At 50.5% G+C, this 23,104-nt stretch overlaps 1 protein-coding gene across 1 annotated transcript in view; it reads left to right on the top strand.

The window, feature by feature from the left end:
* The first annotated feature begins 903 nt into the window (after positions 1–903).
* Positions 904–23,104, top strand: part of LOC129715053 (WD repeat-containing protein 88-like) — a 44,917-nt gene continuing 22,716 nt past the window's right edge. The window contains 2 exon segments of the mRNA XM_055664884.1: positions 904–1,092; positions 2,381–2,491. Coding sequence (XP_055520859.1) covers positions 964–1,092; positions 2,381–2,491 — 240 coding nt within the window. The 5' untranslated portion in view covers positions 904–963.

The following is a 23,104-nucleotide window of genomic DNA, read 5'->3' as shown; positions in this document are numbered from 1 at the left end:
AGGTACATGGATAGGACAATCTTGGATGGATATGGACCAAGCTCAGGCAAGTGGGACTAGTGTAGCTGGGACATTGTTGGCCGGCGTGGGCACGTTGGGCCGAAGGGCCTGTTTCCACACTGTATCACTCTATGAGAAGGGGTCATCACTGGGTGGTGACACCTCCTTTCCTTAGAAAAAGGCGCAAAGGCAGAGGCGACAGAGGAAAAGCTCTATGGACCCGGAACTCGTTGAGGTGGGAGCGGAGGGGAACGAAGATGAGGCCTCTGCTGAGGACAGACTGTTCTGCATTGGAAAGGGGGAGGTCACGGGGGAGGATGGTGAAGACATGACAACAGTGAGGGTTGGGGTCAGAGTGGGGCCGGGCAGTCGGCAGAGGTTGAGGCTAAGTTTGGTGGGGGGATGGTGGGTGTTCAGAGAGGAGGGCAGTGTGAGGACTATTGTATGGGTGGGCAGTGGTCGGGGGAACCTGGTTAAAAGAGGGGAGGGGAAGACCCATCACTACTGAGCTTCCCTGTTGGAGGAGGGGTGTAATAGGGACCAGGTTATCCTTCTCCAGAGATGCTGCCTCTACAACATTTTGTGTCTGCCTGCAGTGCGGGGGCGGGGCCTGTCGCTGGGGGCGGGGGCCTGTCGCTGGGGGCGGGGCCTGCCGCTGGGGGCGGGGGCCTGCCGCTGGGGAGGGGCTTGTCGCTGGAGGCGGGCTTGACGTCGGGGCCGGGGGGGGGCTTGTCGCTGGGGGAGGGGGAGGGAAGGGCTTGTCGCTGGGGGTGGGGCCGTAACTCGGGGCGGGGCCGAGGGAGGGGCTTTTCGCTGGAGGCGGAGCTTGACGCTGGGGGGGGCCGGGGGGGGGGCTTGTCGCTGGAGGCGGAGCTTGACGCGGGGCGGGGCCCGGGGGAGGGGCTTACCACGGTGGCGGTGGCGCCGGCCGGTTGCCGTGGTGACGGGGCCCGGGCCGCCGCCATGCCGCTGTTATGTCCCCAGGAGGAGGCACCGGCGCCGCTGCCCGACAACCCGCTGGCCCTGGAGCCGCCCTCACTCGGGGACGGCCTGGTGGTGGAGAGCGAGCGCGGCCGCCAGAGGCTCACCAAGGTGGACGGCGTCGTCGGTCTCCCCTCTGACCCTCAAACTTCCCACACCCTCTGACCCCTGAACCCCCTCCCACACCCTCTGACCCCTGAACCCCCTCTCACCCCCCCCCCTACACACCTCTGACCCCCGAAACCCCTCCCACACACCCTCTGACCCCTGAACCCCCCCTCCCACACCCCCGAACCCTCTCCCCCACACCCTCTCACCCCGAACCCCCTCCCCACCCCCACACCCTCTGACCCCCGAACCCCCTCCCACACCCTCACCCCTGAACCCCCTCCCACCCCTCACCCCTGACCCCTCTCACCCCGAACCCCCCCCCCCACCCCTCACCCCCGAACCCCCTCTCACCCCTGAACCCCCTCCCACCCCCCTCTCACCCCTGAACCCCCTCCCACCACTGACCCCCTCTCACCCCCGACCCCCTCCCACACCCTCTGACCCCCGAACCCCCTCCCACACCCTCTGACCCCTGAACCCCCTCCCCCACCCTCTGACCCCCTCTCCCCTGAACCCCCTCCCCCCCTCTCACCCCTGAACCCCCTCCCACACCCTCTCACCCCCGAACCCCCTCCCACACCCTCTCACCCCTGAACCCCCTCCCACACCCTCTCACCCCCGCCCCCCTCTCCCCCTGAACCCCCCACACACCCTCTCACCCCTGAACCCCTCCCACACCCTCTGACCCCCAAACCCCCTCCCACACCCTCTGACCCCTGAACCCCCTCTCACAACCTCTGACCCCTGAAACCCCCCCCCACATCTCTCACCCCGAACCCCCTCCCACACCCTCTGACCCCTGAACCCACACCCTGAGCTTATTGACCACTTCCCAGACTCCCCAAACACCCTGATCCCCCCAAAAAAACCTTTGATGCCCACAAAGGCCCTGACCACCTCAGACGCGACGTAATCCCTGATACGCCAAACCCCTAATCCTCCTGAGACTCGAAACCCGACCACCAATGGACCTTAAGTTCCTGACACCCCCCCCCCCCCGCTTGATTCCTGACTCCACCAAACCCCAACCCCTCTTAATCCTGACGCTACAATCCCCACAAACAACAATCCCCGTAAACTGTGACTACTTCCCAAACCCTGACCCCTCACCCTTTCAAATACCTGAACCCCCGCCACATCCCGAGACCTACCCCATCCCGATACCTGCCCCACTCCGACACCTGCCCTACCCAGACCCTCCTGAGGCCACCATCTCCTCAAGCCTCACCGCACGGATGTGTGGCAGGGGGGACGAGTCGCTCCCCTAACGCTCTGTGTTTGTGAGCAGATCCCGTACCAGGTGTACCTGGGCCACACCAGCCAGGTCAGCTGCTGCAACTTTTGTTTTGACGACACCAGGTTCATCACCAGCTCCTTCGACGAATCAGTAATCCTCTGGGTAAGAACCTTCCATCCATCTATTGTCCATTTTGTAATGTCCTGTGATTGCTGAGGAGTTTGGACCCCACCTGCTCTGTGGGAGAGGGTGGTCTCACCAAACCCGGTTGATACCCCTGTCTCTAACCCAGGGTCACTTGGCGGGGCGAGGAGGGGAACGTGGGATGATTGTCCATCTATCTCAGGGATTTGACTTGGTGGCCCTTCTAAGGCAGGATTCGGCAGCCTACGGCCCACAGTCCGGATGCGGCCCGTGACCCAAAAACATCATTTTTTCCCCCCTGAGGACCTCTGTCATCTAGCCCACGTGTATGTGTGTGTGTTTATATATGTATACCAGACCAATTGTCCCCTCCCAACGTGCAGTTGTGGGGGAGGGGGCATGCAGCGTCACACACACTAACTATCTCCCCCCCACACACGCTAATTACTCCCCTTGATATTATATTAATATTATTAATTTGCTCCTTTTACCCCATAAGCACCCTATCTACTGACGCATAGCCCCCAACTTGCAGTCACACCTAGAGAGGGGGGGAGGGGGCGGGGGTAGAGAGTGAGGGCAGAGAGAGAAGGGGCAGAGACAGATAGAGAGGCAGAGACCGAGAGAGAGGGGCAAGAGGGAGAGGGGGTGGAGGGGAGGAGAAGAGGGAGGGTGGGTGAGGGGGGAAAGGTGGGGGAGGAGGGGAGATGGGGGAGGAGAGAGGGAGAGAAAGAGGGGGAGGGGGGAAGAGGGGGTGCTGAGTGAGGGGAGAGGGAGGGGAGGGGGGAGGAGGAGGGGGAGGAGGAAGGGATAGGGGGTGTAGGGGGAGGAGGAGGGGATTTAGGGGAGGGACGGGGGAGGGGAGGGGGGGGGGAGGGGGGGAGAAAAAGAGGGGAGAGAGGGGGGAGGGGGGGGGGGGAGAGGGGGGGAGGGGGGAGAGGAGGGGGGGGGGAGAGGGGTAGAGGGACCCCAAAAACCATTTGCAGTGGGGGGGGGAGATTTTCATTTTCAAACCACATTAAGGGGGAGAGTTGAGGTGGGAGAGTGTTATTCAGAAGAGAGAGGAGGGGAGACCTCAACTTTTTACTTCAACACCCCCCCCCCAAACACCCATTTGCAGGCAGTGCCTTTTTACTTCAACCCACCATATTTTCATTTTCAAACCACATTAAGGTCACTCACAGTTGAGTAGACATGTGTCCAGTGTTATGCAGAGCTCAGAGAGACGTGACCTCCATCTTGCAGAGACGGAGTGAGGCACACCACTTCCTGGTTTTATAGTCCCTCCCCCTCCCTCCAGCAGGGGCAGCAGCAGAGAGAATGGTGATTTTTTAAAAATCATTAATATCTCTCTGATTTTTCATCGATGGGAAAAACCCGCCGGTTCAGGAAGGCAGACGTGGGCTCTGAGCGAGGTGGCCAAAAATGACGGCCGTAGGTGGAGGCGTTCTCTCGGAAATCGCAGCACAGCGGGCCAAAAGCGGTCAAGATCAGATTTTTAGTAATATAGATATGTGTGTGTGTGAGAAATCTTGGATTGGGAGCTGACTCAGAAATTAACAGGAATCGGAGAGTTAGCTTTTTCACACAAAGGGTGTATGGAACGAGCTGCCAGAGGAGGTAGTTAAAGCTGGGATTATCCTAATATTTAAGAGACATTTAGACACGTACATGGATAGGATAGGTTTAAATGGCTATGGGCCAAAAGCCTGTGAGTGGGACTAGTGTAAATGGGACATGTTGGTCGGTGTGGGCAAGTTGGGCTGAAGGGCCTGTTTCCACACTGCAACACTCTATGACTCTAAAAAGGTAAGAAGAAAAATGCACGTAGATAAGTAGAGCAGATTTGAAAGAGGAGTGAAATGTAAAGGCAGAGAGAGGTTTATAGGTGGAAAGGAACATAGGAAAGGAGGGGGAGGGTGGGCTTGGGCAGATGGGTGAAGGGAAAATAGACACAAAGTGGTGGAGTAACTCAATGGGTCAGGCAGCGTCTCTATGGAGAACATGAATAGGTGGCGTTTCACAGAGTGCTGGAGTAACTTAGCGGGACAGGCAGCATCTCTGGAGAAATGGTATAGACGATATTTCGGGTCAAGACCCTTCTTCTGTATTATTCATGATGTGAATATGGGGAATATGAGAAAAAAGGGAATTATAGTCCAGATAGCCTGACATCGGTGGTGGGGAAGATGCTGGAGTCAATTATAAAAGAAGAGATAGTCGCACATTTGGATACCAGTAACAAGATCGGTCCAAGTCAGCATGGATTTACGAAGGGGAAATCATGCTTGAATAATCTTCTGGAATTTTTTTATGTAACTCGGTTACATAAGAAAATGGACAAGGGCGAGCCAGTGGATGTAGTGTACCTGGACTTTCAGAAAGCATTTGATAAGGTCCCACATAGGAGATTAGTGGGCATATTTTAGGGCACATGGTATTGGGGGTAGAGTGCTTACATGCATAGAGAAGTGGTTGGCAGACAGGAAACAAAGAGTAGGGATTAATGGATTCCTTTCAGAATGGCAGGCAGTGACTAGTGGGGTACCTCAAGGCTCGGTGCTGGGAACGCAGCTATTTACATCAATGATTTGGATGAAGGGATTCAAAGTAACATTAGCAAATTTGCAGATGACACAAAGCTAGGTGGCAGTGTGAACTGTGAGGAGGATGCTATGAGAATGCAGGGTGACTTGGACAGGTTGGTGAAGTGGGCAGATGCATGGCAGATGAAGTTTAATGCAGATAAATGTGAGGTTATCCACTTTGGTAGCAAAAACAGGAAGGCAGATTACTATCTAAATGGCGTCAAGTTGGTAAAAGGGGAAGTACAATGGGATCTGGGGGTCCTTGTACGCCAGTCTATGAAAGTAAGCATGCAGGTACAGCAGGCAGTGAAGAAAGCAAATGGCATGTTGTCCTTTATAACAAGAGGAATCGAATATAGCAGTAAAGAGGACCTTCTGCAGTTGTACAGAACCCTAGTGAGACCACACCTGGAGTATTGTGTGCAGTTTTGGTCCCCTAATTTGAGGAAGGACATTCTTGCTACTGAGGGAGTGCAGCGTAGGTTTACAAGGTTAATTCCCGGGATGGCGGGACTGTCACATGCTGAGAGAATGGAGCAGCTGGTCTTGTACACTCTGGAGTTTAGAAGGATGAGAGGGAATCTCATTGAAACATATAAGATTGTTAAGGGCTTGGACACACTAGTGGCAGGAAACATGTTCCCGATGTTGGGGGAGTCCAGAACCATGGGCCACATTTTAAGAATAAGATGTAAGCCATTTAGAACGGATATGAGGAAACACTTTTCTTATATGAGAAAAGTGAGTCTGTGGAATTCTCTGCCTCAGAGGGCGGTGAAGGCAGGTTCTCTGGATACTTTCAAAAGAGAGCTAGATAGGACTCTTAAAAATAGCGGAGTCAGGGGATATGGGGAGAAGGCAGGAACGGGGTACTGATTGTTGATGATCAGCCATGATCACATTGAATGGCGGTGCTGGCTCGAAGGGCCAAATGGCCTGCCTCTGCACCTATTGCCTATTATCTATTGTCTATTGAGACATGTATGAATGTTACCCAAACCATCGTGAGTTACTTTGTGACAGTGCTTGCCTTCTCCTATAACGCAGGGCTCTCACATAACGTTTTTTCCCTGTTGCCAGCCAGGCAACCTCGGCAGCTTTTTAGGTTGCCAAATGACAGTTTAGGTGGTCATTTAAGACGGCTTGCATGATGTGTGCGATAATGTGCTCAGACGAAGTGCGTAGTTACCAGTCGGAATTATGGTCAATGAAGCATTCACATATTATTTCTGCTTCAAATAAAGTCACAAACTAAACATATTCTCCAATCAAGTCATGATATTCACCACAATGACATGCAGCAAAATTACAATACAGCATCTCATCTCTTTTTACACGTTGCAATGAATGCAATTTCTATTATCTCTTTCCACTTCCAAACAAAAATGTGGTTATTCAGCGTATGATCAACCTCGGTGAGACCAAGCGCAGGCTTGGCGATCGCTTCGCTTCCACTCAGTTTGCAATAACCAACCTGATCTCCCTGTGGCTCAGTACTTCAATTCCCCCTCCCATTCCGAATCCGACCTTTCTGTCCTGGGCCTCCTGCATGGCCAGAGTGAGGCCCACCGCAAATTGGAGGAGCAGCACCTCATATTTTGCTTGGGTAGTTTACACCTCAGTGGTATGAACATTGGCTTCTCCAATTTCAGGTAGTCCTTGCTTTCTCCTTCCTTCCCCTCCCATTCCCAGCTCCCCCACAGCCTACTGTCTCCGCATCTTCCTTTCTTTTTCCTGCCCCCCACCCCCCGACATCAGTCTGAAGAAGGGTCTCGACCCGAAACGTCACCTATTCCTTCACTCCATAGATGCTGCCTCACCCGCTGATTTTCTCCAGCTTTGTCTACCAACGGGATCCCACCACTGGCCATATCTTCCCATCTCCTCCCATGTCGGCTTTCTGCAGAGACCGCTCCCTCCGTAACTCCCTGGTCAATTCGTCCCTTCCCACCCAAATCACCCCCTCTCCTGGCACTTTCCCATGCAACTGCAGGAAATGCTACACTTGTCGCTTTACCTCCCCCCTTGACTCCATTCACAGACCCAAGCAGTCTTTCCAGGTGCGGCATAGGTTCACCTGCACCTCCTCCAACCTCATTTGCTGCTCTAGGTGTCAGCTGCCCTACATCGGTGAGACCAAGCGTAGGCTTGGCGATCGCTTCGCCCAACACCTCCGCTTGGTTCGCAATAACCAACCTGATCTCCTGGTGTCTCAGCACTTCAAATACCACTCCCATTCAGAATCCAACCTTTCTGTTCTGGGCCTCCTCCATGGCCAGAGTGAGGCCCACCGTAAATTGGAGGAGCAACACCTCAAATTTCGCTTGGGCAGTTTACACCCCAGGGGAACTTCTTTACGCAGAGAGTGGTGGCGGTGTGGAATGAGCTCCCAGTGGAAGTGGTGGAGGCAGGTTCATTGGTATCATTTAAAAATAAATTGGATAGGCATATGGATGAGAAGGGAATGGAGGGTTATGGTATGAGTGCAGGCAGGTGGGACTAAGGGGGGGAAAAAAAAAAAATTTGTTCGGCACGGACTTGTAGGGCCGAGATGGCCTGTTTCTGTGCTGTAATTGTTATATGGTTATATGGAGTATGAACATTGACCTCCAATTTCAGGTAGTCCCCTGCTTTCTCCTTCGCTTCCCAGGTCTCCCTCAGCCCACTGTCTCCGCCTCTCCCTTCTTCTTCCCGCTCCCCCCATCCCCCCCTCGCACCCTCACATCAGTCTGAAGAAGGGTCTCGACCCGAAACATCGCCTATTTCCTTCGCTCCATAGATGCTGCCTCACCTGCTGAGTTTCTCCAGCATTTTTGTCTACCCATTCACACAAGTTCTGTTATCCCACTTTCCTCACCCACTCCCTGCACATTAGGGGCAATTTTACAAGAGACAAGTTAACCTACGAAGCCAATGCGTCTTTGGGATGTGGGAGGAAACCGACATGCTTGCAGGGAGAAAGTGCAAATTCAACACAGACAGTGCCCAAGAACCGGATAAAACACAGATCTCTGGCGTGTGAGGCAGCAAGTTCACGAGCTGTGCCACTATATTTTATTTTCCAAAACACAAAAAATGATACGTTGATAACTTTGGTTACTAAAGAAAAAGAAACTATCCAGTTTCAGTCTTAAATCTCTAAGTGACGCTATGCCCCTCTTTACAGCTACTGTATTTTTTCATTCAGTTCAAGGCTATGGGGCAGTACATTGGCCATAAAGTTGCTGCCTAAAATTGCCAGAGACCCGGAATTGATCCTGAATATGAGTGCTGTCTGTATGGAGTTTTGTTTTCTCGTTTATAACATTGTATACATATTCTGTTGTGCTGCTGCAAGTAAGGATTTCATTGTTCTAACTGGGACGTGAGAGAATAAAACTCTCTTGACTCTTGACTTACGTCGCTGATGTGTGGGATAGAACTAGAGTACGGGTGATCGGTGGTCGGCAGGGACTCAGTGGGCGGAAGGGCCTGTTTCCACACTGTATCTTTAAATTAAACTAAAAACACTAAAACCAGAGGAAATCTAAAGAAGGGTTACTACCCGAAACGTCACCCAATTTCTTCTATCCAGAGATGCTGGCTGCTCCATGGAATTCCTCCGCATACTTAAAGCATGGAGTAGTCTTCACTCTACCAAAGTTACCCAACCAGACGCAACAAAATTTAAGGTAGCTCTTTTATCCCAAGAAGCCTTTTTTGCTTAAGTCCAAGTCAAGTCAAAAGTTTTATTGTCATGTGTCCCAGATAGGACAATGAAATTCTTGCTTGCTGCAGCACAACAGAATATGTAAACATAATACAGACAGGAGATAAAAGTTCAGTGTGTCTATATACTATAGACCATATATATATACACAATAAATAAACAGATAAAATGCAATAGGCAGTTATTTTTCAGTGTTTAGAGTTTGGTGGTGGTGGGTCCACCAGTTTAAATTCCATTTCATAGAAACATAAAACATAGAAACATAGAAAATAGGTGCAGGAGGAGGCCATTCGGTCTTTCGAGCCAGCACCGCCATTCATTGTGATCATGGCTGATCGTCCCCTATCGATAACCCGTGCCTGCCTTCTCCCCATATCCCTTGACTCCTCTAGCCCCCAGAGTTCTATCTAACTCTCTCTTAAATCGATCCAGTGACTTGGCCTCCACTGCCCTCTGTGGCAGGGAATTCCATAAATTCACAACTCTCTGGGTTAAAATGTTTGTTCTCACCTCAGTCTTAAATGACCTCCCCTTTATTCTAAGACTGTGGCCCCTGGTTCTGGACTCTCCCAACATTGGGAACATTTTTCCTTGTCCAGTCCTTTTATAATTTTATATGTTTCTATAAGATACCCCCTCATCCTTCTAAACTCCAGTGAATACAAGCCTAGTCTTTTCAATCTTTCTCATATGGCAGTCCCGCCATTCCAGGGATCAATCTCGTGAACCTACGCTGCACTGCCTCAATCACAAGGATGTCCTTCCACAAATTAGGAGACCAAAACTGCACACAATACTCCAGATGTGGTCTCACCAGAACCCTATACAACTGCAGAAGAACCTCTTTCCTCCTATACAGAAATCCTCTTGTTATGAAGGCGAACATTCCATTAGCTTTCTTCACTGCCTGCTGTACCTGTAAGCCAACTTTCAGTGACCGGTGTGCAAGGATGCCCAGGTCTCGCTGCACCTCCCACTTACCTATCCTAACCCAATTGAGATAATAATCTGCCCCCTTGTTTTTGCCACCAAAATGGATAACCTCACATTTATCTATATTATACTGCATCTGCCACGCTTCTGCCCACTCACTCAACCTGTCCAGGTCAACCTGCAACCTCCTAACATCCTCTTCACAGTTCACACTGCCACCCAGCTTTGTGTCATCCGCAAACTTGCTAGTGTTGCTCCTAATCCCCTCTTCCAAATCATTAATATATATGGTAAACAGTTGTGGCCCCAACACCGAGCCTTGCGGCACTCCATTTTACTTGTCACATCCTCAAAAAATTCCAGAAGATTAGTGAAGCATGATTTCCCTTTCATAAATCCATGTTGACTTGGACTAATCCTTTTACTGCTACCAAATGCCCCTTTATTACCTCTTTAATAATTGACTCCAGCATCTTTCCCACCACCAAAGTCAGGCTAACTGCTCTGTAATTCCCCGTTTTCTCTCTCGCTCCTTTCTTGAAAAGTGGGATAACATTAGCTATCCTCCAATCCACAGGAACTGATCCTGAATCTATTGAACATTGGAAAATGATCACTAATGCATCCACTTAGAGCCACCTCCCTGAGGACCCATCAGGTCCAGGGGATTTATCATCCTTCAGTCCCATTAGCCTACCCAGTACTATTTCTCGCCTAATGACAATTTCTTTCAGTTCATCTACCCTATTAGATCCTCTTTCTTCCAGTACATCTAGGAGATTGTTTGTGTCTTCCTTAGTGAACACAGATCCGAAGTACCTATTCAACTCTCTGCCATTTCCTTGTTGCACATAATAATTTCACCCATGTCTGCCTTCAAGGGACACACATTTGACTTTGCTACTCTTTTTCCCTTAGCATATCTAAAGAAGCTTTTACTGTCCTTCTTTATATTCCTGGCCAGCTTCCCTTCATACTTCATCTTTTCAGACTTCCGTATTATGCCCAGAAATTCCTGCCTTTGCTGTTCCACCGTCATTGCTGCTAGGATCTCTTTCCAGTCTTCTTTGGCCAGCTCCCCTCTCATGCCTTCATAGTCCCCTTTGTTCAACTGCATCACTGACACTTCCGATTTAACGTTCTACTTCTCAAATTGCAGATTAAAACTAATCATATTATGATCACTACCTCCTTTATCTCTAGTTCTCTTATCATATCTGGTTCATTGGACAATACTAAATCCAGAATTGCCTTTTCTCTGGTCGGCTCCATTACAAGCTGCTCTAAGAATCCATCTCGGAGGCATCTCTTTCTTGGGGTCCTGAACCAACCTGATTTTCCCAGTCTACCTGCATATTGAAATCCCCCATCACCACAGTGCCATTACCTTTGTTACATGCCAGTTTTAACTACTGCTGCAACTTACACCCTATATCCGGGCTACTATTTGGGGGTCTGTAGATAACACCAATTAGTGTCTTCTTGCCTTTACAATTCCTCAACTCAATCCACAGTGACTCTACCTCGTCAGTCCCTATGTCTTCCCTCGCAAGGGACTGAATTACATCCCTCACCAGCAGAGCTACCCCCTCCCCTCTGCCCACCTGCCTGTCCTTTCTATAGGATGTATAACCCTGAATATTAAGTCCCCAGGCCCGATCCTCCTGCAGCCACGTCTAATATTTCAAATATTTTTGGAGGACCAGGAAACCAAGAAGCAAGAGTTACTCCAGGGAGTTACTCCAGCTCCAGCGAGTGATTCTGCATTGGTTTTCAGCGGTCGAGGTGAGGCAGCGACCGGACAGCAATGGCGGCCAGATCTCCCACAATGCAAAGGGAGGGAGAAAGTGGCCAACGCCGACCAGTTGCCATGGCAGTGTGCATGTGCAGGGCCGCACAGCCACGGCCGATGATATGCTGGCCGTGGTTGTTCGCATATGAAGGTGGAGGATGTGCAGGCCGTGGCAGTGCGCATGTATAAGGCGGCCGGCCGTGCTGGGCGGACACCCAAGACCCGAAACCCAAGAGTCGAGAGCCGAGCGGAGACCCGGAACCCAAGAGCCGAGAGCCGAGACCCAGACACGGATGGCGGGCGGAGAGGGAGAGTGACAGAGAGAGAGATAGAGTGGGGACCCGCTCAGAATTAAACGATAGGTGTCCCGGGTGCTTGCCAAGCCGGGCAAAATGGCATGGCCTTTAGGTTGCCCGGCGGGATTGTAGATTGCCATTGGCACCCAGGCAACTGCTAATTTCGAGCCCTGTAAAGTCTCTGCTGCCTTGGGTGATGCATGACAGGACACGAGCCTTGGGACACAGTGTGAAGCTATTGCAGTCTGTCCCAGCCTGGTAAAAGCCAGGATGGAGTGGATGTGGAGAGGATGTTTCCACTAGTGGGAGAGTCTAGGACCAGTGGCCGCAGCCTCAGAATTAAAAGATGTTCCTTTTGGAAGGAGATGAGCAGGAATTCCTTGTCAGAGGGTGGTGAACTGTGGAATTCACTGCCACAGACAGCTGTGGAAGCTGTAGATTGGTTATTTCCTACTAGCCAATTGTAGTGTTTGTTAGTAGTTGCTCTGCCTAATATGCGATTCATATTACCAAGAGCTTGCCTACGCCGTTCAGTATGAGTAGCTACAAGGAACTGTAATGTCCTGCAGACTGATGCTGTACGTAGATTTAATAAACATGTGTTGTGTCTTGAAATGTGTTTGACTCGACTCATTACATGGTGTCAGAGAATGAGCCTTTCCTGCTCCGTTCACGTCTATCGGATTTTTTGTTTTAATTTGTTGATGTGCCGGTTATCTCTATCATGGCAAACTCGTCTCGCCATCCTAGTCCTCTGATCTTTTACTCTGACATTGCTGAACGCTGGCGTATTTTCAAGCATGACTACACTCACTATGTATCACAACGATCCTCCTGATGTGCGTGCTTCTGTATTACTCAACCTAGCTGGCCCAGAGGCAATGAAACATGCCGATACTTTCATATTTGAGCCTGCTGTTTTAGATGCGAGTGGACAGGTCCTAGTGCTTGCAGAGACGATGGATGACCCTGCCGTCCTACTTGCAACGTTGAGACAGTTGTGTGACCTCCCCTCGAAATACATTATCGAACGTACCAAGTTTTATGCTCGCATTGTTGCAGTTTTTACCTGCACTTTTTAACTTTTAGTACTGTTTTATCAGGGACTGGATTGTTTTTATTGTTTTTATTATGTGTGAAATGTTTAAGTTTTATGTGCGATGCTCCGGTATTCCCTGGGAAACGTCTTCTCATTTTGCACAACCCTCCCGATGTTCAGCTTACCCGAGGGGGTTCGCCTCAGGAATCAAAACAAGCGCTTTTCATGGGCGGTGGGCTCCTGCTTCGGCCAGCTGAAACCAGCTCTGTGAGTGTGGTGTGTGTGTGTGTGCCTGTGTATTGAGGCGTGATGTGTGAGAGGCCGAAGCAACACCGGATGCGGGATTCGCACGGTGACCGGAGGGTTGCTGTCAATCACTCGCTTCTCCAGGCAGGACTCTCCGGCTTCTCCTGTCGAATCGGGGCGAGGTGGGGAAGGAGGGGGAATTTGTTTGAAAGAACTTCTTCACCCTTCCCACCTTCATCAGGGAGGTGACCAAGAACCCGATGGTCATTCTGACAGAGCTCCAGAGTTCCACTGTGGAGATGGGAGAACCTTCCATACGTATCTGCAGTAAAGGCCTGATCCACCAATCAGGCCTTTACGGTAGAAGCCACTCCTCTGTAAAAGGCACATTACAGCCCGCTTTTAACCATATAACCATATAACAATTACAGCACGGAAACAGGCCATCTCGGCCCTACAAGTCCGTGCCGAACAACTTTTTTCCCTTAGTCCCACCTGCCTGCACTCATACCATAACCCTCCATTCCCTTCTCATCCATATGCCTATCCAATTTATTTTTAAATGATACCAACGAACCTGCCTCCACCACTTCCACTGGAAGCTCATTCCACACCGCTACCACTCTCTGAGTAAAGAAGTTCCCCCTCATGTTACCCCTAAACTTCTGTCCCTTAATTCTGAAGTATGATGTGAAATGTTATGTCCTCTTTTTTTGAATCTTCCACAACCCCCTCCCGATGTTCAGCTTCTCAAAGGGAGTTCCACTGTGGAGATGGGAGAACCTTCCATACGTAGCTGATCCACCAATCAGGCCTTTTGTAAAAGGCACATTACAGCCCGCTTTTAACCATATAACCATATAACAATTACAGCACCATCTCGGCCCTACAAGTCCGTGCCGAACATCCCTTAGTCCCACCTGCCTGCACTCATACCATAACCCTCCATTCCCTTCTCATCCATATGCCTATCCAATTTATTTTTTAAATGATACCAACGAACCTGCCTCCACCACTTCCACTGGAAGCTCATTCCACACCGCTACCACTCTCTGAGTAAAGAAGTTCCCCCTCATGTTCTAAACTTCTGTCCCTTAATTCTGAAGTCATGTCCTCTTGTTTGAATCTTCCCTATTCTCAAAGGGAAAAGCTTGTCCACATCAACTCTGTCTATCCCTCTCATCATTTTAAAGACCTCTAACAAGTCCCCCCTTAACCTTCTGCGCTCCAGAGAATAAAGACCTAACTTATTCAACCTTTCTCTGTAACTTAGTTGTTGAAACCCAGGCAACATTGTAGTAAATCTCCTCTGTACTCTCTCTATTTTGTTGACATCCTTCCTATAATTGGGCGACCAAAATTGTACACCATACTCCAGATTTGGTCTCACCAATGCCTTGTACAATTTTAACATTACATCCCAGCTTCTATACTCAATGCTCTGATTTATAAAGGCTAGCATACCAAAAGCTTTCTTTACCACCCTATCTATATGAGATTCCACCTTCAAGGAACTATGCATGGTTATTCCCAGATCCCTCTGTTCAACTGCATTCTTCAATTCCCTACCATTTACCATGTACGTCCTATTTTGATTTGTCCTGCCAAGGTGTAGCACCTCACATTTATCAGCATTAAACTCCATCTGCCATCTTTCAGCCCATTTTTCCAAATGGCCTAAATCACTCTGTAGACTTTGGAAATCCTCTTCATTATCCACAACACCCCCTATCTTGGTATCATCTGCATACTTACTAATCCAATTTACCACACCTTCATCCAGATCATTGATGTACATGACAAACAACAAAGGACCCAACACAGATCCCTGAGGCACCCCACTAGTCACCTGCCTCCAACCTGACAAACAGCCATCCACCATTACTCTCTGGCTTCTCCCATTCAGCCACTGTTGAATCCATCTTGCTACTCCTGCATTTATACCCAACAGTTGAACCTTCTTAACCAACCTTCCATGAGGAACCTTGTCAAAGGCCTTACTAAAGTCCATATAGACAACATCCACTGCTTTACCCTCGTCCATTTCCCTAGTAACCTCTTAAAAACATTCAAGAAGATTAGTCAAACATGACCTTCCAGACACAAATCCATGTTGACTGTTCCTAATCAGACCCTGTTTATCCAGATGCTTATATATATTATCTCTAAGTATCTTTTTCCATTAATTTGCCCACCACTGAAGTCAAACTAACAGGCCTATAATTGCTAGGTTTACTCTTAGAACCCTTTTTAAACAATGGAACAACATGCGCAGTACGCCAATCCTCGGGGACTATTCCCGTTTCTAATGACATTTGAAATATTTCTGTCATAGCCCCGGCTATTTCTACACTTCCCTCAATGTCCTAGGGAATATCCTGTCAGGACCTGGAGACTTATCCACTTTTATATTTTTCAAAAGTGTCAGTACTTCTTTTACTATGAAACTCATAGTATCCATAGCTACTCTACTAGTTTCCCTTACCGCACATAATTCAATATCCTTCTCCTTGGTGAATACCGAAGAAAAGAAATTGTTCAATATCTGCCCCATCTCTTTTGGCTCTGCAGATAGCTGTCCACTCTGTCTCTCCAATGGACCAATTTTATCCCCTTAATTTTCCAAAAGGCTTGAAAAACAAGATTCTCTAGTGTGATGAAACCAAGATTGAACTCTTTGGCCTGAATGCCAAGCGTAATGTCTGGAGGAAACCGGGCACTGCTCATCACCTGGCCAATACCAGACCTACAGTGAAGCATGGTGGTGGCAGCATCATGCTGTGGGGTGTTTTTCAGTGGCAGGAACTGGGAGACTAGTCAGGATCGAGGGAAAGATGAACGGAGCAAAGCACAAAGAGATCCTTGATGAAAACCTGCTCCAGAGCATTCTGGACCTCAGACTGGGGTGAAATGAGATTCAATTTATTGTCACCTTCCAGTACAGGACGAAACGACCCTGAAAAGCACACTGCCGCCCAGACTTTTAAACTGCACAGACCCGAGTGGCTTTGCTGACAGGAAAGGGTCTCTGTGAATGTCCTTGAGTGGCCGAGTCCAGCCTATGGCATCGACGCTGCTGCTCCACCTTCCAACCAAACCTAAGACCCAGACAACGCAAGTGGCTTTTGAGAGGAATGTCCTTCTGGCCCAGAGATCGAGCTCCCCATCAACCTGAGAAAGCTTATCTGCCCAAATACCCAAATACAGGTGTGCCAAGCTTGTAGCGTCATACCCAAGAAGACTTGAGGCTGTAATTGCTGCCAAAGGTGCCTCAACAAATTACTGAGTAAAGGGTCTGAATACTTATGTAAATGTGATATTTCAGTTATTTATTTTTAATTACTTTGAAAACATTTCGAAACACCTGCTTTCGCTTTTTTATTATAGACAATAGGTGCAGCAGTAGGCCATTTGGCCCTTCGAGCTAGCACCGCCATTCAATCTGATCATGGCTGATCTTCCCCAATCAGTACCCTGTTCCTGCCATCTCCCCATATCCCCTGACTCCGCTATCTTTAAGAGCCCTATCTAGCTCTCTCTTGAAAGCTAGATAGGGCTCTCGTCAGCAGTAGCCTCTGCAGCCCGTCTGCGTTTTTATTATTTTTTGTCTATGTTTTTATGTAGTTTTTTTTTTTTTTTTTTTGTGGGGTGTGGGGGGGGGGGGGGGGGGGGGGGGGGGGGGAGGGGGTAACTTTTAAATCTCTCCCTGCACGGGAGACCCGACCTTTTCTTTGTCGGGTCTCCGTTGTCGTTGGGGCTGCAACGGGGAGCGGCCTCCAACAGGAAGACCAGGGGCTCTGGTGCCGACGACTCACCTCACCGTCGCGGAGCTGGCCGAGTCCAGAGCGTGTGGAGCGGTGGTGGAGCGCTGCTGCTCAAGGGGTCCAAATGACAAATAAATTGAATCTTGAATCTTGAATCTTGAAAGTATCCAGGGAACCGGCCTCCACCGCCCTCTGAGGTAGAGAATTCCACAGGCTCACAACTTTCTGTGTGAAAAAGTGTTACCTCGTCTCCATTCTAAATGGCTTACCTCCTTATTCTTAAACTGTGGCCCCTGGTTCTGGACTACCCCAACATCGGGAACATGTTTCCTGCCTCTAGTGTGTCCAAACCCTAATAATCTTATATGTTTCAATAAGATCCCCTCTCATCTTTCTAAACTCCAGGGTATAGAAGCCCAGCCGCTCCATTCTCGCAGCATATGACAGTCCCGCCATCCCGGAAATTAACCTTGTAAACCAACACTGCACTCCCTCAATAGCAAGAGCAATAGAATGGGTATTGTGTGCAGATAGATGATTAAAAAAAAAAAATTAAACTATTTTAGAATAAGGCTGTAACATAACAAAATGTGGAAAAAGTGAAGAGGTCTGAATACTTTCTGAATGCACTGTAATCAATATGCAAAAAAAGAATCTCACTGAACCTTGGTGCACGACAATAAAGGAACCATTGACAGAGAGAAAGGCGGGATGGGCAGTGTGGGGTGCAGGGGGAGACAGATGGGATGGGCTGCGTGAGGTGCAGGGGGAGAGAGAAGGGCCAGGCTGTGTGGGGTGCAGCGGGAGACAGCTGGGACGGGTTGTGTGGGGTGCAGCGGGAGAGATGTGAGAGAAAGGGAGCTGAGGGACTGCTCTGTGTTCTGTTTCACAGAGACATGGCTCATCCCCAGCTCCCCAGACTCAGCCATCCAGCCCAAAGGTGTTTCCATCCACCACATGGACCGAATGCAAGAATCAGGGAAAGGGAGAGATGGTGGCTGGCGTCTGCCTCATCTTTGTGATACTCAGATGCAGCAAGTCCTGTCCAACTCCTGCTCCCCACACCTGGAACCTCCCGAGGGAATTCACCTCCACCATCCTGATCGTGGTCTACATCCCACCCCAGGGAGCCGTCTGTCTAGCACTGGATGAGCTGTACACCAACTCCTTTATGATCATAGCCGGAGACTTCAACAAAGCCAGCCTGAAGAAATCACTCCCTAACTACCCCCAGCACGTGTCCTGCAGCACCAGAGGAACAAATACCCTAGACCACTACTTTATGGCCATCAGAGATGCCTATTGCTCCATCCCGTACCCTCACTTTGGGAAGTCCGACCACTCAGTTGTGCTGCTTCTTCCTGCATACAGGCAGCGACTGAAGAAAGCACCCCCAGCAGTGATACAGCCCACAATTGCAGAGTTATCTGAAACGTTTGCAGATGGCAGGAGTCCGAGTTGATACAAATAGATGCTCCTGAACACATCATCAGTGATGTAACCTGGGGTCATTGGGTGTTTCGGATCTTTCAACATCGGACACCCTCACCCAGGCGATCCAGCCGTGGTTGATCAGACCACGACTTGTGTTCAGGTGGCATTCGCTCCTCCCCATGGACCTTCTCTCCTGATCCAGCCATCTCGAGGCCTTCTCCGCTGCCTCTGTGGTGTTCTTGATGGCCCTTCTCCTCGCCACTCCGTTGATGCCCAGTGCACTCAAGGCTTTGTAGAGCGATTGCCCTGCAAAACCTCTGCAGCCAACCTCGGTGGGCATACACCTTGCCTTCCAGCCCTGCTTGCAGCAGTCTATGACCAGCTCTTCATACTTGGCCATCTTCCTCTCGTGGGCCTCCTCCAGACGGTCCTCCCACGGCACTGTCAGTTCGAACAAGACAATGTTTTTGGTCGCCACTGAGACCAGGAGGATATCTGGCCTCAGGGTGGTTGTGGCAATGTGCTGTGGGAACCTCAGCTGTTTCACCAGGTCTACAGAAAGCTGCCAGTCCTGCGCAGTCGCCAGGATTCCTGACGGATTCCTGTCTGCCGTGGTTCTTGGCAGCTGCACTCCGGCCTTCACGGAGGTGATCATCTGGGTGGTGGGGCGTTATCGTCTGCAGCTGCTGATTCCCATGCTGGTGGCTTCTGCAATGGGTTTGAGAACCTGGTCGTGACGCCATGTGTACCGGCCCTGCCCAAGAGCCTCTGGGCAACAGCTCAGGATGTGTTCCAACGCCACCTTGCCTGAGCATTGCGGGCAATCTGGAGATTTCCACTTTGCCCCAGATGAAGAGGTTCGATGGGCTGGGCAGGACACCATACACTGCCTGGACCAGGAACTTGATGCGCTGTGGTTCAGCCTGCCAGAGCTCGGTCCATGTGACTTTTCGGTCCATGGCCTGCTCCCACCTTGTCCAGGCTTCCTGCTGCCTCAATCCAACTGCTCTGGTACACCTCTCCTCCTCCACCACTGCCCTCACTTCCTCCTGGACCAGCCTGCGCCTCTCCTTCCCCTTGGCCTTGTCAAACTGGGGAGATGGGAAGATTCCCAGGCCAGCTCTTCCCCGAGTCACTGCTCCCACCAGGACCCTGTGGCGTATCCGAGACTCTGCTTGCAACACGACTTCGCCGACTCTCCACTTCCTCCCAGTTTTCACCTCCACCCCTGCCTGAGCCACCTTGGGGTCGCTGGAGTCCCTGTACAGCATCACCTCTCTGGCCCGAGTCACCTTGAACTTCTCCTCCAGGGACTTCAGGGGCAGCTGGAGCTTGGTGTTATTTCCGTAAAGGGCGATGCTGCTAAGGCCCCTGGGCAGTCCCAGCCACCTTCTGAGAAAGCTGCTGACTTTCCTCTCCAATCTCTCTACGATGGGTATTGGGACTTTGTAGACAAGCAGTGGCCAGAGTATCCTTGGCAGGAAACCATGCCGGTAAATCCATGCCTTGAACTTTCCGGGAAGCCCCGACCTGCTCTTAACTGCTCTTAACCAACTCTCCAGCTCCTGACAGGTTGCCTGGACAGATGCTGTATCCTTCAGGCTGCTGTTAAACACCTTGCCAAGACTCTTCACTGGCCTTTGGGAGACAGTTGGGATTGGTGTCCCTTCGATGCTGAAGCGGAACCTGTCCATGACTTTGCCCTTCTTCAGCACCAGTCACCTGGCTTAAACCTCATCCTTGCCCATCCAATCAGCTTTTCCAATCCCTGCAGGATCCACCTGCCTCCTGGCACTGACTCAGTGGTGACAGTCAGGTCGTCCATGAAGGCTCTGATTGGTTGTTGGCGCATTCCTGACTTGGTCCGAGGTGTAGATTGTGAACAGGAAGGAAGAGAGGACCGCCCCATGTAGGCCCCTGTGGTGCTCACTATCATGTCTGAGACACAGTTCTGTAGCCTGTCATATTGTGGTTGTCCAGTCAGGACCCCAATGGAACATCCACCCGCATCTTTGTCAGTTTGCTCAATAGCCAGTGCAGGTAGGATGGTGTCAAGCACTGGAGAAGGATAAAAACATAAATCTCACAGTGCTTCTCAGCTTATCCAGGTGAGCACAGGAATGATGGAGCAGATGGATGATGGCGTCCTCAACCCCCATCTTTGTTTGGTAAGTGAACTGCAGGGGTCCAGTGAAGGTTTAACCAGTGGTCGCAGATAAGTGAGCATCAGCCTCTCCAGGGACACCATGATGTGTGAAGTCAGCACCACCGGTCTGTAGTCACTTGGGGAGCTGGGACATGTCCTCTTTAGTACCGGAACCAGGCAGGATGTCTTCCGTATCACAGGAACCCTCTCCAGGCTCAGGTTGAAGATGTGCTGGAGTACTCCACATAACTGGCTGACACACGCACGCCTTGAGTACCTCGGGCTGACACCATTGGGACCCGTGGCTTTGCCTGGGCGCTGTTTGCGCAGCTCGTTTCTCAGCTGCTCAACCTTGATAGTCAGGTGCGACAAAGAAAGGGCAGAGGAAGTGGACCAGGGGGATTGTGGGGGAGAGTCTGTCAAGGAGCAGGGGCAAGTGTGGCCATAGGCCCCGCCATCAAATCTATTAAAAAACAGGTTTAGGTTGTTGGTCCAGTCCTGATTGCTTTCCCTCCCCAGGCCACTGGTCTTCTTGTAGCCTGTAATACTCTTCATCCCGTCCCACATCTCATGTTCTGGTGAAGTTTCAGCTCCTGTAGTTGTCCTTGCCCTGTCTCAGTCTCGTCTTCAGGTCTTTCTGCACCCGTTTCACCTCCCCCCTGTCACCATTCCTGATGGCCCTCCTCTTCTGGTTGGGAAGGGCCTTTATGTCACTGGTGACCCAGGGCTTGTTGTTGGGGAAACAGTGTACAGTCTCCTCGGGGGGACAACGTTATCCACACAGAACTTTATGTACAGTAGCTGGCAACACAGTCCCAATATTATTATTGCTCACACATACACTGAACATTTTTCTTGTTTATTATATTATTTACAGTGTGCTATGTTTACATATTCTGTTCGTGTCATTCCTCTATCTGGGACATACCACAATAAAACACTTGACGGACTGTGTGAGGTGCAAGCGGAGAGAAGCGGGACGGTTCTGTGTGACGAAGAATTTTAATGTAACATCTCAAAGTTTGCGGATGACACAAATCTGGGTGGCAAGGACCCTGCGGAGCACGCTCTGGCCACGTATTTTTTACCCCCACCAGGGCCGTTGTCTGAAAGCTCGCGGTAACGGGAATCAGTCGACCCGCCACACGGGATGTGCCCAGCTTCTACCATGATGACTTCAGTTAGGAATCTCAGGGGGATGGGGGTGTTGTAACTGCGAGGGTGGCCAGTCATCACTCTGTCACGGTGAGTGTCGAGGAGAGGCGCGTGCTCGGAACAATTCCGACCGAGCTTAACCCCGCTTTGTCGGAATTGCTCATTGGGCCCAGGCTCCGGAATCTTTCCCGGGAGCCAGCCCCACACAACATGAGCTGTCTTTCCTGGATGGCCAGCATGCCGTTCCGTGACGCGGAGAGACGTTTACTGTACAGGTTGCTGCTGCACACTTCCATAAGTCTACCGTCCCGACATGCCCTGGCGGTCCGTGTTACCACCTGAAGGCGGGAGCGGTCCCCAGTGGAGGTCTCTCTACAGCGCTGTGGTGTGTAAAAAATATTTAAGTCGGTTCACGGACTTGCCGGCCGCCGCCTGTAACTTCTGCCGCGAGGAAAAGACTGTGTTCTACGTCTATACTGAGTGTGAGAGGTTGAAGGCTCTGAAGGGACTGCCCCTCAAGTTTTGGTTGCATTTTAGTCCCACGTTTCTGGTATTTGGGCACAAGGCAGGGAGTGGGGAGGGTCGTTCGGGAGGATGGGACCTCCCTGTATGTTTGCTCCTGGGCCTGGCCAAGATGGCCATTCGCAGGTCCAGGCAGCGGGCGGTCGATGGTCACACCAGAGTCGGCTGCCTGCCCCTCTTCTGGGCCTACGTCCGTGCTCGCCTGTCCCTGGAGGCCTTACGTGAACACTGGTCGCCGCGGTGGGGGTGGAGTGCATTGTATATACAGAAGACATTATTGTATTATGATGATTGCCTGATGCAATGTGACATTTGAATGTTTTTGTACCTTCTGGTACACTGTCATATGCAATTATTGAATAAAGGATGGGGAAAAATGCTGGGTTGCAGTGTGAGCTGTGAGGAGGATGCTATGAGGATGCAGGGTAGCGGATAGATTGGGTGAGTGGGCATATCCATGGCAGATGCAGTATAATGTGGATAGATGTGAGGCTAACCACTGGTAGGAAAAAGAAGAAGCAGATTATTATCTGAATTGTGTCAGATTAGGAAAAGGGGAGGTGCAACGAGACCTGGGTGTCCTTGTACATCAGTCACTGAAGCACCTACTTACTACTTACTTATATACTGTGATATATATATCTATCTATATTACTAAATCTCTGATCTTGAACGCTTTTGGCCAACTGTGCTGTGATTTCTGAGAGAACGCCGCCACCTACGGCCGTCATTTTTGGCCACCTCGCTCAGAGCCCCCCTCCGCCGTATGAATGTGGAGAATTTTTCCGTCGATGAAAAATTAGAGATATATTAATGTTTTTACAAAATTCCCCATTCTCTCTGCTGCCCCGCTGGCGGCAGGGGGAGGGACTATAAAACAATGAAGTGTCGTGCCTCACTCAGTCTCTGCCAGACCTGGAAGCGAGAGGGTCACGGCTCTCTGAGCTGCGAATAACACTGAACGCACGTCTACTCCACGGTGAGTCCCCTCGATGTGGCTGTAAAGT

Source organism: Leucoraja erinacea, chromosome 50 (genome assembly GCF_028641065.1).
Source record: "Leucoraja erinacea ecotype New England chromosome 50, Leri_hhj_1, whole genome shotgun sequence".
Lineage (NCBI taxonomy): Eukaryota > Metazoa > Chordata > Chondrichthyes > Rajiformes > Rajidae > Leucoraja > Leucoraja erinaceus.
The sequence above is the reverse complement of the archived record's forward strand: the minus strand, read 5'-3'. Positions and strand labels throughout refer to the sequence as shown.